Genomic DNA, 15,405 nt, shown 5'->3' on the forward strand with positions numbered 1-15,405 from the left:
CTTTTAATTAAATAATAATATACCGTATATTAAGTAGAATTTTTAGCGAGGATTTAATTTTGGCATTATTAGCAAGGGTTCTGAAATCGCTAAAATTGAATATCGCTAAAAATTAATTGCGTATTATTTGTAATACCTTATTTAGTAAGTTAGCATTTCAAAATCGCTAAAATTACTTCTCGCTAAAAATAAAATACCATATTTTAGGTAGAAATCGCTAAATTTGCGTCTCGCTAAAATTTCTACTTATACGATAGTTAATAACAGTCAATAAGTGATGCCCATAAATCTCTGTATCTCTCTCTCTCTCTCTCTCATTTTTAAAAAAAAATATATTATTCAATAACAAATAATGCCTAGAAATCTCTTTCACTTTCTTTAACACCCAGATAGTTATGAATGCCCATACATACAACAAACACTTGATTCCCCAATTAAATATCCTGTTTATACTATATCACATCACAGAACAAGCATTTCTTTTATCAGGTAATGGAGACTTCACCATCTGAAATCTGTCCTCCCCATAATCAACACTTAGTCTCATGGGATGCCTCACACTGGCTGTGTCTTTTTTGATCCTGCTATTGTCTTGTCCCCCTTCTGACCTCCTTAAGGAGTGTCTGAATGAGTTACCTCCCTTTTGTGAGGCCGATCGGGTCAGAGAGAGGTCGCTGGACGTACTGTCCGAGTGTCGACTGACACGACTGTCTGGTCGTTTGCTCGGAGAGGAGTTCACACTGTCAGACAGAGCGAAACTGTCATTCCTAAAGGTTGCCTTTCTGGATTCTTTGATGGCCAGAACCAAACGAGATTCCAAATTCTTGATCTTTTTGTCTCTTTGTTCAATCTGTTCATGCAGGGACTTCACCTTTGAAATAATCATTGAAATTTTCAAGAAATTAATACACTCCATAGACTAAACAGAGCTGGAAAAGTTTTAAATTTAGCTTGCAAACATAAAAATGGTTCTTTCTGATTGCAAAGTTTTTTTTCAGAAATGAGCTCAATAATGAGGGTCATTCAGAAGTTTTGCTGGCTTTTTTCTTTGAATGGCCCTGTTATAAAGCATCAGACCTGTTCGTCTAGCTTGTTGATAAGGATCTCTTTGGCTGTACTGTTAGAGGAAGCTGCGGCCAGCTCAGCTTGGTACTTCTGTACTGTAGATTCTAAGACTGTCTGTTTCTCCAGTATTCCACGCTTAGCTATCTCCCTGAAACAAAGGAAATTCATATAATGATCAAATAAATAGCTAAACTTTCTAAAGTTGTGATTTGATATTAGTTTGATGTGGCTTTGGAAGCTTATACTGTGACAAGTGAACATGCTGATAAATGGAAAATATCTGGACTAGCCATCAAGAACTCTTAATTAACACAAGCAACTATGAATAAAAAATCTGACAAAATACAGCAAAATCATAAGAGTAAACAGGTCTGTGGATATTATTCAATATTTATAGGACTATAGAGAAGCCCCCCCCCCCCCCCTCCCCAATATCTATGCAGTATGAACATTTTATTCCCAAATTTCAGTGTAACCCTAAACTCAGGGCTCATAATTTGAAAAGAATAAACCCACAACTTTGGTATGTTTTTAAAACCAAAATTCCAAATACGTCAACACATTTCTGCTGGATTTTAGCCAAATCCGACCCTGGCGGCTGGGGGCGATCCGCTCTGAAGACAGTGGATGGAAGTTAAGATCTGTTGTGAAGTCAATTTTGAACAAAATAAGTTTATCGGATATACCGGTGTCTAATTATGAAGATAATTCAAACCCGAGTATTTTTTTTCTCTATTAGTAGAAGCCTTAGTCATATTACATGTACATCTTTTCAAAATTAAGAAATTAATTGAATATAATCCATAGTAATTTTTATATTAAAATGCATATTTAAAGAATCAAGGCAAATCAGATATTTTAAATGATTTTTTTAAAGGAGCCAAAATATTGTCTGTGTACAGGTAGTATATGTACTTTGTTGTGAAAAAAATACTCGGGTTTGTTCTTCATGAGATAAACGTGTAAGCGATAAATTTAATTTTTTCGAAGGTGATTTTACGTGATATCAACATAGGATTATTTTTTGTGTGACCTAACAAAAATTATTTTTTTAACTTTTGAATTTTGACATCTTTTAACATGTTAAAGGAGGTTCGATCCTGATATTTTGAGCGTATTTCGCGCAGGTCCTTTATTCATAAAATTTAGCATCATTTTTAGGTTCTAACAATAAAACTGAATTCTACAATGCAAATTAAACTATATTCAATGAAAAAAACAGCGACTAAATTCCATTCAAGTAGAATTAAGCTAGGGACTAGGACTAGTTTTTGTGGCTGAAGGTTTTATAGATGAAAATGGTCAGTTTTTTCCACTATAACAGTACTGTTAATTTTGGATGCCTATTTCTATAACAGTACTGTTAATTTTGGATGCCTATTTTTCCATGCTGTTTGCACACAAAGCTGTTTTTTGCAGTGAAATATGTTATGCTGGTTCTGAAATACCTGTTAAATTATTTCTTATGAATTCTATCAGCAATGTGTGACAAATATAGTAAATATATTCTGAAAATCTGGGAAAAAAATGAGCCAATTTTAACGTAAAATTCACACTTTTTTGGTAATATCTAAAAATGTACATCATATACCCCAACTTTTGATGTTCTTTTCTAAATATTCAAGATAACTTTGACCTATTTGCTTAAAATCAGAAAAAGTTTAAGACTTTGAAATAATTTTCTTGCCCATTATATTTTCAATGCTTGAAAAGTAACATTTTATTAGTGCAGAAAGGTCAAATAATTGATTATGCGAAGCAATTTGAAACTTTTTCTTAGTCACAATTTTAAAGTGTGTTTTTTTAAACATACTTAGAGTTCATTTTGTTTCATGCTATAATTGGATAAAAATATTGGAGGGAAAACGTCGAAGATGTAATTTTTAATTAAAACACAAATTTCAGTGCAGAAAGGTCATATTAAATGTACTGTAGCGCTAAAAGAAGCATTTTGACCCCAACTTTTTTATTTGAATTTTAATTAAGCTATGTATGTAGAAACTAAAAATATACTTGGCAAAAAGAGTTTAAGACTTTAAATATCAGGATGGAACGTCGTTAAAGGAAAAATACTTTAGGGATATGATTTGACAAAAGTTGAAACAATTCATGAACAATTATTTATCAAGAAGAAAAACAAATATATATTTTTAGCGATTTGAATGGGACCAAGCAGCTTTAAAGAAACACAGTGGGTAAATACATTTCAATTTGAGAATTTAGAGACATCTTTGTGAGCATTTTTTAATTACTCAATGCCTGATTTTCATAACCTAAGGATCGGATTAACCTTAATAATAAAAAATGAATTCACAAGGATTTGGAATTATTTACAAATCAAAAGAGAAAATTTTTTAAATTGATGATTTCTCAAAAATTTTCCCAAGACTGGATCATCCACAGTAGCCCAATCCCATCCCAAAGCTATGATTTGGGCATATTATCTTTCCTTGAAAGAGGGTGTAACCATTCAACTGAACAAACTTAAATATTTTTACCCAAGGACAAGATTAATATCATATACACATATGTAAATATGTCTTATCAAAGATTACGAAGCTCACCTTCACAAATGTTAAAAGTGCCCCGCCACAGCATGATATGCCTGTCAAATACTGTTCAATAGTCATGAATTAGTTTAAGGATGAAAGAAATTCAGGTAGCCTTGATTAACAGATTGACACAAATTTCAATTACATGTATCTAATTTCCATTTCTTATCATACATCTCTCAGAGACTAAATAACAGTGTAGGGATTGATTATGACAAATAATACATCATATAATTCTATACTGGTTGTGTAAGAGCATAACAAATATCCATCTGCAGCTTTAAATTGTTTATTGCACATTTTACGAAATAATGGAAATGCTACGGTCTAATAAAAAAAATCAAACGTAAATTATTCTTCAGACTATAAAATTCTAAGTGAGACATGACTGCAATTTGTTGCAAATATATAAAAATTTAAATATAATTTTTTTTCTTCAAGGAACACATGTATAATTAGTTATAATCAAATTGTACAATACTAATTTAGTCTTAATTATACATTAAAACATCAATTTGTTTTAATTAATTACACCAGTTGAAAGATCTTTATCTGGACTAGCCATCAAGAACTCTTAATTAACACAAACAACTATGAGGCCATTTCTTTTGCCCAACTCCCAAGAGATAAATTAAGATAACTGCTGCATCAGATCTAGAGATGCTCTTAGTTCCTGACAATAAACTCATTAATTTCTCTCAAATTTGACTTCGAAATTTCTGCTATCAAAATTCTCCTTGACCAGTGCTTGATAAATATGCCCAAGGGAAAATCTCAGATTTCCTCTCAAAGCGTAAACATTTCTTACAGATTGCTGTAAAGTATATAATGAAAAAATAAGTTTTTACTTAATTTAACATCTTTTAATAAGGATACAACTATATCTTTACATTTTTAAGGGTTATGAAATTTAGAATTTAAAAAACTTAGTTTTAAAGCAAATCACTTTAATTAAAGGTCACAGTGGCCTTGAAATAGGCTGCGACACACCTTCTACTTTAGATGTATACTTTTGCCAAGTTTGAAAGCTCTAGGTCTAATAATTTTCTAGTTATGAGCCAGACAGGATTTTTCCGTATTTGGCTATAGCATCTTTATTAAAGGTCAGAGCGACCTATTTTTTGTGCGCGACACACCGTCTACCCAAGAAGTATCAGTTGACAAAGTTTGATAATCCTATAGGCTTAATAGTATTCAAGTTATGAGCCGGACAGGAATGGACAGATGGACGGACGGACATGAAGCCTATAACATAATACGTCCAGTCTTAAAACGGGCTTTAAAAAATAAGGCAAATCAAACACCAAATTATTCTAGTAAGACATTGGGGTTAATGCAGCTCTGGTAGTGCCAATCCCTAAATGCATCATTTAAGCTAGTTTATTCATAACAGGCCTTAAAGTTACTTTAGGACAAAGCTACTCAAAAAACTCAAAACCTGGTCACTCATCTGGAAAATATAGGTCAGATTCAGCAACTTAAACAAGTCTGGTAGTGTGCATCCCTCATAAGTTTGGTCCAAGTAAGGCTAATGGTTACTTGGAAAAGGACTTGAACTAAGGATGCAAATGCTAATGTCAACACAAGAGTAGGCAATAAGAAATCTCAACTACATTCAGGTGAGTTAATCTAGATTCCCAGTAGGATAAATAGCACTGTAGCCCTTACTACACTCATATACCTGAGGATGCTTCCATATGAATATGACTCATCATGGCCTTATTTTTCTTAAAAAAAGATTTTTCTAATAGATTTCTATGTAAAACTTTGATCCTCCATTGTGGCACCACTCAACCCCTGGGGGGTCATATAACTATGAGAAGTCATGGCTTTGAGAAGAATTTTAAAGATTTTCCTATGTATTTCTATGTTAAACTTTTATTCCCAATTGTGGCCCCATCCTATCCCTGAGGGTCATGATTTGAACAAACTTGAATCTACACTACCAAATGATGCTTACATTTGAGTGTCATATTTCCTGGCCCAGTGGTTCTTGAGAAGAAGATTTTAAAAGATTTTTCTCATGTATTCCTATGTTAAAATTTGTTACCCCATTGTGGCCCCGCCCAGTCCCTGGGGGTCATGATTTGAATTAAATTAAATCTACACTACCAGGGGATGCTTCCATATAACTAGGAATAATCATGTCTTTGCTATTCTTGAGAAGAAGAATTTTAAGAATTTTTCCTATGTATTTCATATGTAAAACGTTGATCCCCCATTGTGGCTCAACTCTACGTGGGGGGTCATGATTTGAACAAATTTCAATCTGCACTACCTGAGGGTGCTTCCATTTGATTTTCATCTTTCCTGGCTCAGTGGTTCTTGAGAAGAAGATTTTTTAAAAAATGCCATTATTTTTTCTCTAATTCAAAATTATCTCCCCTTTGAAAAGGGTGTAACCCTTCATTTCAACAAATTTGTATCCCCTTCACCCAAGGATAATTTGTAGCAAGTTTGGTTAAAATTTGCTTAGTGGTTCTTGAGAAGATGATGAAAATGTGAAAAGTTTACGATGACAACAACTATGAAGACAAAAAACAACAGACAAATTTTCGTCAGAAAAGCTCACTTGAGCCTTTGGCTCAGGTGAGCTGATTTTAGCTTTCAGCGTAGACAAGCTTTAAAAATTGCAAGATTGCTATTATGATTACTTGAGTTAATCTAGTAGGAGTCCTAAAACTTCAAATTGTTATGTTCTTAAATTTGCCTTCTGAAAATTCCTGAGATCTAAAGATTTTGTTGCTATTGATTTGTTTATTTATTTTTCAAGGTAGTGAGTTTTGGGGTAAAAGGTTGGGGTATGAATGCTAGTCTTTTTTTAAAAATGAATTTAATGATCGATTCTTTATGGTCTCCATAACACTAAAAGGTATACAGTAAACCATTAAATTTAAATCCCAACTACAGACAAGGAAGTAAAAATACCTGACAGGTAGATAACAGAGGTAAGTCATGTGACCTGAATTCCAATAACAACGAGGTGGCAGCCATTACTGTTTTACAACAGGTAATGTCTAATCTTTGATATTGACTAATAATGATTGCATAATTCTGTATTCTATTATCCAGCTTGCATAGCATACTCTTCTCTGGTGAGATCTTGAAACATAGGTCTTGTTTTTAGCAATGTACTGTTAGAATAAGCAGATTTTTAATATATTATTTAATTATGTAATAGTTTGGGCCATGGAGATCAACCTCGGTACACTGTAGCTCAATCAGTAGAGCACCAGATTAGTGATGCAGGGGTCCCTGGTTTGATTCCTGTTTCTGGAAGTCATTTCCCACTTTATTGTCATAAATTTGACCATCCCTGGACTTACAGGTAAAACTCCTGTCTGGGTTAATAAGAACTTCGGTTGTGTCTTAGAGGGTGAAGAGCATTTACCTGGTAAGGAGAAAGAGTAATGGTTTGGGCCATGGATATTATTGGCCTGAGTAGCTCAGTCAGTAAAGAACCTAACTAGTGGTACAGGGGTCCCAGGTTTGATTCCTGTCCAGCCATACATTTTCTCCTTTTTTGTTACACATATTTACATGTATTATATATTTATACTTCAGAGTCACAAGTTTAATGATGGACCCCCGTACCAGTGCCCAGGACGTGATGCGATGTGACCTGTGTGAGACCGCTGTGGTACAGATGTACTGTGATACATGTCTTGTCAACCTGTGTAAGGCCTGTGTGGGAGAACACGTCTCTGATGATCTCTCAAAACCTCATAAAATTGTGGACTTTAGAGATAGAAAATCCACTCCCCTCTACCCTTCATGTAAAACTCATGATAAAGAACATTGCACAATGTACTGTAATCAATGTGACATTCCTGTTTGCCCTACGTGCATTGGATCTGATAAACATCTTGGTCATAAGGTATCAGAAATATTGAAAGCTGTGGATGGAAAAAAGAATATAATCATGAAAGAACAGACAGAATTAAATGATACAATTTATCCCAACTACCAGGACATTGCCTCTGATGTACAAATCAGAATGAGTCAGTTACAAAAGGAATATGGAGATCTCTCAACAGCCATAACAAAACATGGAGAGGCCTGGCACAGAGAAATTGACAACATTGTCCAGAAACTTAAAGCTGAAGCTGATGAGATGAAAAGCTCACAGTTACAAACTCTACAGAAACAGCTGGATGAAATAAACAAGACAATGTCTGACATCAAGGAAGAAATTGATTCAATGGAAACTGTAATAGACACCAATGACTTGTCAAAACTGTTTAGTGTCACGTCTAATGTACACACATACAGAAATCTTCCACACAAAATTATAGCAGCTTTATCTAAATTTATTCCAGGAAAAATACAAGGTGAAGAAATCAGTAAATTGTTTGGAGTTTTATCATCAAGTTCTTTAACATCAGATAAACATGGCTACAGCATGAAGACAACACAGAAATCACCAGAAGCTGGATCCTCCCCTTCAGTCAAACAGCTGCTTGATGAACCAGAGACTGTCACCACCATAGACACTGGGTATAAAGAACTTTACAATGTGGCCTGTCTGAGTGATGAAGAAATCTGGACAAGTGGACGTGACAACACCATGGAACTTTACAGCATCAATCAGGGATCACTACTCAAGTCAATCACAACCAAGTTGGGGAACAAACAACTTAACATAGCAGTGACAAAAAGTGGAGATCTAGTTTATACTGATTTTGATGATAGAACTGTGAACATTGTGAAGAATGAGAAGATAGAGGAGGTGATCAGACTACAGAACTGGAGACCTAAAGGTGTCTGTAGTACCTCCTCTGGTGACCTCCTGGTTAGCATGGACAGTGATTACAAACAAACAAAAGTTGTCCGTTACTCTGGCTCCACAGAGAAACAAACCATTCAGTTTGATGATAAATTTAAACCTCTCTATTCACCTAGTTTTCGTTTTCTAAGAAACATTACTGAGAACAGGAATCTGGATATCTGTGTGTCTGATGATACAGCTGGAGCAGTAGTGGTGGTCAATCAGGCCGGGAAACTGAGATTCAGGTACACTGGACATACTCCTGCTCCAAAGAACAAACCATTCTATCCACGCGGAATCACCACAGACAGTCAGAGTCACATCCTTACAGCTGATAATAACAACAACTGTGTCCACATCATAGACCAAGATGGACAGTTCCTCCGTTACATAAACTGTGGACTGATTGGACCCTATGGACTGTGTACAGATACAAATGACAATCTGTTTGTTGCTCAATGGGGAAATAAACAAGTGAAGAAAATCAAATATCTGTAATGAAATCCAATATTGCATAGATTTAAAATTATACCAAACTTTTTTCTTTGCTCAGATTTATCATTATATTAGTCCATTATGTGAACTTTTATCTGTAAATATCTACACTGGTAGCATAATTGAGAAAAAAAAACAAGAAAATCATCTATGAAAAATAATCAAGTGCTAGATTATACTCAATCTCTGAACGATATTTTGATTAAACCTTTTTTTTAGAATGTTAATTGGGTTTTGTTTTTTATTCACCTTGTATAAAATCAAAAGTCAAAACATACAAATTTTCTTTCTTTTTTTCTTTTTTTTTTTTGATGGGTCTTGTACAGACATCAACAAGTCACATGCACGTAATGCACATGTGCAATATGACAGTATTATTATATAGCCAATATATTGTCTCTAATACTACCAAACATCAAGAGAATTTTAGCGTTCAATATTTTGACATTTTATTGAACGCTGAGTTTGTATTACATGTACGAGTATGCCCGAAACATTCCTAATACGAGCATTCAATATCGAACGCCCCATTGTAAACAAAAAAGTCGTCTGGTTAAATTCTCAGAGCTAGATTAAAGAAAGGAAGTGGCATCTAGGTAAGATGTGTTTATTTTTCACACAAAAATGAAATTATTTATTAAAATATAGTACGTTTTAGACCTAATAAAACCTAAATAAGCAAATCATATCGCTCGGTAGAGTCATCTGAATGATGCCATATTGGACATTACAGGACAGACGTTAACTTGACTACCAATGCCAAAAATCATTAATTAGAGTTTTTTAAAATGGAATAATTAATATAAATTATGTGGAAATATTTTAGCTATATAATAAAGTAGTGCATTTGAACAGCCAACTTGTGCCAATATACACCACTATAAGTTCAATAACCCTATATTATTTCTAAACAGATTAGCTGAAGTTGAGATTTTTGAAAAGCAGGTCAATTTCAAAGTTACATGTAAGTTTATGATGTCAATATTCATAGTACACTATACATTCAGTCTTGCAACAAATAGTGCACACATAAATAACATAAGCTCTTCTGGTCTCTGACCAGTTGAGCTAAAAAGCTCATTTGAGTCATAGGTTGACATGTAATACTTAATATTCATTTACTTGCCTCATAATGTAACATAAAATTCTTTTCCTTTGCACCACTGGAAAAATGGAAATGAGAACATGTAACCACAGCTTTATCATACAACAATATTACATACAATTTTCTGATGACAAGTTTTTAATTCTTTTCATTAAATACACTGTACACTATATGTTACTTGTATGTCAACTTAATTTACTGTCACAAACTCTGATCTAACAAATTTAAAGATATAGCAAACTGGTTTTGTGTTCCATAAGGATTAATAATAAAGAAATTTCATCTATTTAAGGGGGCCGACTATAGTTTTATTGTGTGAAAACTACAATAGCGAAACTCTTCATTTTTATACCATATATGTTACATTAACTTCAGTGTACATGCAAAATTTGGGGGAAATCTACCGTCCAGGTATTTTTGAGGGACAAAATTAAAATCAAAATACAGGTACATTTACCATGGGATTTTATAGGAAAATGCCAATTTTTAGCACTTTAAAGCAAATTACACAAATACTACAATAGACATTTTGTTCAAACTATAATATTTGATGCGTTATACATGTACTATATTATACAATGTATGTAAGAAACACAAAATTCTACCATCTTGTTATCAGAGGGGGAATCTCAAAATGCAAAAAATTAGCAAATTTTACTATTTTTATAAGAGTACTACAAAATATGACATACACAATGGATTCACATGAAAACATTATAAAAATATTGGAGATATTCTCAAATTTCTATGTTTTAGATTTCAAGAGCATATGTTTATTACTTTTTCCTTAATAATATTTTTATTACCCCTTTCTTTAAGAGCTACAGATTATCATAATGTCAAAAACACACTGCAACGACGTCAACCTACCTATCAATTGCAAAATTGGTTAAATCAAAGTACTCAGAAGTACAGAAAGGCGGGCTCATTTACAGATTAGAATGGATTTCTTACATGAATCACGTTTATATTCTGATGAAAAAATTATTTTAAAAGTATCAATATAAAAGATAAGACACTGACAGTGAGTTTTTCAATCCTAATACCACGTTTTGACTTTGTCAGAATCAGAATTAATCTGGTACCGCAGCTGAATTTAAACAAACAGGCCAGTCTGGTTCCCTCTCCTGCTTTACCTCGTATGTGTAGAGAACTGCGGTAACACTGATTATCAAAAATCCTTACGCTAATGAACTATGTTCTTTGACTTATGAAGTTTTCAAAGTCATTACTACTAATGTTTATTTTATATAGATAAAACTTCGTTTTATTTTTGTTGCTTTATTTAGCGTTTGTATTATCTCAAAAGCGGTTGAGAGTAAGAACTATATTTTTGCACGTAACTTTAAAATGGCGACTATGGGGTCAACATCCTGCCTTGAACAGGATCACATAAGCCGGCAATTGCTCTTTGAGCAATAAGCCCGGCTAAAAATCAGTTGTATCAAATTGTAATTACATTTCTATACCTATAATTTCTTAATTTTGTTAAATTTTAATAATTAAAGCAAAAAACTTGCTTTAGAACAGTAAATACGCTTCATTTTACTATGATGCGCGAAATATTGCACAATGGAAACTATAGTCGGTCCCCTTAAGGTAATTTTTTCAAATAGATTTCAAAATTTAAAATACTGATTGGCATTACTTTTTCTTCTTTGAAATTTAATTCATGGAAAATTTTTGTACCCCAAGTTAAGCTTCACACTTAATACTTAACTAAACATACATGAATCTGGTAGTCATACTTGAAAGAAAACATTTACCCTGGTATTGTGAAAATGCTACATACACTCATAACAGGTATTGCTGATATATAGTGAAGTAATTCACATGCAAAGACTGCATCTTGACCATTTACAAATGACCATAGATCTGGAAATCTTTATAACAAATGTTACTTTTAATATTCACCATCATAAAGTTATGTCACAAAGAGTGGCATAGCTATTTCAACATACCATCCCAAATTCTATCTTATAAAAATTATCCCCAGACTTGAGAAATAAGATAAGAGTAGAGAGTGACCATTTTTATACAGCACACATGATATTGTGGGTTTTATTTCTGACCTGTGTTTGACCTCTCTGGAAGAGAGAGGATCCATGCAGGGGTTTGAGGACGTCTACACTACAGGAAATGTTTCTGAGCTGTGTTAAACTTCTGCCGTCACACCTAGTCAGGTTGTAAACAAAAAATGTCAGATAAAGCATAATTACAATTAATAGTAAATACATGTACATGTATTATACAATCCAACCTCATTATTTTGACTTTGATGGGAAAAATCTTAAAGATATCTTAGGATTCAAGATACTAAGTATTAAGGTTGAATTTTATGAAGAAGCAAGAGGCCTATAGGCCATAATAATATTACATGTACTCTTCTACTTTTATCAGCAGATCCCTCTATATTCCTCTGTAAACATATACAATTTATATATGATACTTATTTTGACCCCACCCTACCCCAGGGTTCATCAACTGAAAAAAATTCTGACCCAATCAATTTTCTCTATTTCTTAAATTTCATTCCTATATGTGATTACAGTCTAGTTTAGTCCCACAACAGAGTAACATATTGAAAAGTGACGTATAAAAAAATGATTTCATTTTGTGAAAGAATTTCTATTAGAGATATTTTCAATACATTTTTCTTATACTGTATATCTAAGGTACTTAAAGAGTTTGATTTTCAATACAAAGAACTTCAACTGAATACAAATAGATTGAAAATAAAATTCTGAATGAAATACCTTTTTCCAGTAGTAAAGATACTCTCCCTGAAGACTTGTTTAATACACTTCTGAATGTACTGATTTAAATCATCTTCTGTCATGGAGGGATAAAGATCTAAAACACCAAAAATGAAATGATTTTATCAGTAAAACTTTCATCGAAAGAGATGATCTGAAGCATGGTGGTAAATACTTTGCATGATGGGTATTTTTTGTAAGAAAGTGTGGCTCATCATTTGAATGAATCCAAATTGCTTTCACCAAAGAATGGATTGTGGAATACAACGTCTTAAATTCTGAAATGTGACAACTCTCAAACTGAAATCAGACTCAGATTTTGTATACTACCTTTTAATTCATTCATCACACTATTGACAACATTCTTCACCGCCAAATCTCTTGAAAACTGGAAAAAAAAATACAAAGTGTTACCATAAAAATAATATGACATATTTTAAGCATAACATGTGAAAAAAACATTGTTGACCAGGGTGTTTTAGGGATAACATTTCATCTCTATGTGATATAGCGTAAATAAAGGTCTGGCTTTATTAAAATTGTTGATATGTATCCTATGGATTGAAAATATTCATTATTTAACATCATTATTTTAAAATTTCTGAGTAGTCTCGCTTTTAAAAGTTTACATTGTCTAAAGACGAGTAGATAATGGATAAGTTTTAATCAAAATTGACCCAATTTAACATGATCTTTACAGAATTCTGTTAATTTCTATCTTCTGTGTATATGTTAGATACTATGAATAAAAAATATGGCCACAATACCTTATCATGATTATAATCTGTAAACACTGCAGTCAATTTGGTGTTGCACAACCTAAAAATGTACAACGAAATCCTTCAAACAGTGTCTTTCAAAAGCACAGCTCAGAAGAAACAGTTTCCCCTAGAAAATTTTAACCCTCCCCCCTCCCCCCTAAAAAAAAAAGAATTCTTATTTTGAATTTTTTTCTAATTAAGATTCCCCAGCGTAAAATTCATTCCAAATTTAATAAAAAGGCTTCTTTTTAAAACATGGTTGAGAAAACACAACATCGACAAGTTTTCAATTCTCACATTTCCTGATCATATCAATTAATACCTGTAGACAGCATTATGTATTTCTGTATCCTGAAATCTTGGAGGTAGACGTTTAGGTATATACTTATTTTCACTGGCTGTTTTTCTCAGATCCTCAATACTGTCGATGATATTAAATGACTCCTCGTAACCGACCTTAATGGCTTCCTTAAACAAATCGTAATCCGCGGCATTGGCTCCTCCCTCCAACATAACTGTAAACAAAATATATCATGTAGATCTTCTTACAATAATGTAAATCAAAAACACACAACGGAAGCTTCTAAATCATAAAATGCATAAGTATTACATGTACATATTCTTCAAATTAGTTATCTTAATCACTGACATCTTGAATACAAGGTTTATGTTGAAGAAGGTCCTTTGTTTACTGGATTAGCCATGAGGCATCATTATTGTCAAAATGTTTATCTATCCGCTGTTTCTTGGATGTAGAAATTTGGTCCCTGGCTAATTTTTCTGTAGGGTAATATCATAAATTCATATATTATTACTACATGTATTTTCAATAGGTAATATCCCAACTACCAATAAGTACCTCGCAGTTATCTAACTTACTACCACTCTTTTGCAGAAGAGTCTAGCAAGGTCTTAATTTCTGGGGCACGTGACATTGTTAACAGTAGTGACAATCGACTGATTCCACTAATTTAATGCTGAAATCACGATGTTTTGCCAGATATTGAACTCCAAATAGTAGATTGTCAAATAAGGAAAGTTAAGAATATTTTATCTGCTTTAAAATGTAACAATTTAGGATTGGCTCCTGTCAAAAATTTATTTGGCTGGTTCAGCGACTCTTAGCAAGGTATTCCACCAGGATTTTTTACTTATATGTCCTTATAAATGCTATAATGATCGATCTTGCATTGTATTAAATAGCACATTTGCCCCCACCCAGCAGACGTTTCCTACCTCCATCGCAAAAGAGTTCCGCTAAATTAAGTAATCGCAATATAAAGTATTGCGATTACTTAATTTAGCGGAACTCTTTCGCAATATAAAGTATTCAGGCCTTATGTGCTCAAAGCACGAAGAGGACTAAGTAAGTAAGTAATATAAAGTATTGATTTACCTATTCCCTGTTTACTGGATGTTACCACGAGGTTGATTTTGCTCTGCTCCAGCTCATGGCGAAGTGGATTTATTACAAATTTATCATCTACATATCCAACCCTGACAGCTCCTGCAATAAAGAAGAATCAAACATTTTACAAAGAATTCAATACAGGTCCAACTATAAAAACCTGAATGACCTTAACCTTGGAGATAAAAAGTACGTAAGGGTTGCCCGCAACCCTGTGTCTCGCCTGCTGTCGCTGTGGTTAGTAAGAAATGATTGTCTGATAAACTGAAGCATTTATTGACATTTCAGAAGGAATAACTCAAAAATACAATAATAAAGAAATGGAACAGCTGACTTAATATCTAATCCCTTGGCGATTATATTGGCATTTATATATATATACATATACCCTGTAAATTCACAAATTATTGTGATGTTTTTATTATTGCGAATATTGCAACGTGTTATGAGTCGCAATAATTTGAACTTGCATTTTGAAATCAAATCCACTGTATA

The 15,405-nt window shown here is 33.1% G+C and overlaps 3 protein-coding genes across 4 annotated transcripts; 1 reads left to right on the forward strand and 2 right to left on the reverse strand.

Annotated features, from left to right (window-relative positions):
- Window positions 1-29: 29 nt before the first annotated feature.
- LOC134245769 (uncharacterized) lies at window positions 30-10,040 on the reverse strand. 2 transcript variants are annotated; one of them, XM_062728023.1, is made up of 3 exons: window positions 10,003-10,040; window positions 1,078-1,209; window positions 30-871 (listed from the first exon to the last, which is right to left on the reverse strand). In XM_062728023.1, the coding sequence occupies exons 1-3, from the start codon at window positions 10,009-10,011 to the stop codon at window positions 458-460; spliced, it is 555 nt and encodes a 184-aa protein (XP_062584007.1). In that variant the 5' UTR covers window positions 10,012-10,040; the 3' UTR covers window positions 30-457. The 2 variants fall into 2 exon arrangements, with proteins under 2 accessions (XP_062584007.1, XP_062584006.1); XM_062728022.1 differs by lacking the exon at window positions 10,003-10,040 and having other exon boundaries at window positions 1,078-1,268.
- LOC134245768 (tripartite motif-containing protein 2-like) lies at window positions 6,597-9,069 on the forward strand. The gene is made up of 2 exons (XM_062728020.1): window positions 6,597-6,627; window positions 7,182-9,069. The coding sequence occupies exon 2, from the start codon at window positions 7,195-7,197 to the stop codon at window positions 8,881-8,883; it is 1,689 nt and encodes a 562-aa protein (XP_062584004.1). The 5' UTR covers window positions 6,597-6,627; window positions 7,182-7,194; the 3' UTR covers window positions 8,884-9,069.
- A 1,978-nt stretch (window positions 10,041-12,018) lies between the features above and the next one.
- Window positions 12,019-15,009, reverse strand: LOC134245773 (polyribonucleotide nucleotidyltransferase 1, mitochondrial-like; the record flags this gene model as incomplete). The annotated part of the gene is made up of 6 exons (XM_062728027.1): window positions 12,019-12,160; window positions 12,742-12,838; window positions 13,072-13,129; window positions 13,509-13,560; window positions 13,825-14,017; window positions 14,899-15,009. Coding segments are annotated over 6 exons (653 nt in total), but the record flags the coding sequence as incomplete, so codon positions are not given.
- Between the last annotated feature and the right edge of the window lie 396 nt (window positions 15,010-15,405).

This window comes from Saccostrea cucullata, unplaced genomic scaffold (assembly GCF_032062105.1).
Source record: "Saccostrea cucullata isolate Sc308-1 unplaced genomic scaffold, CSIRO_AGI_Scuc_v1 ctg2269, whole genome shotgun sequence".
NCBI lineage: Eukaryota > Metazoa > Mollusca > Bivalvia > Ostreida > Ostreidae > Saccostrea > Saccostrea cuccullata.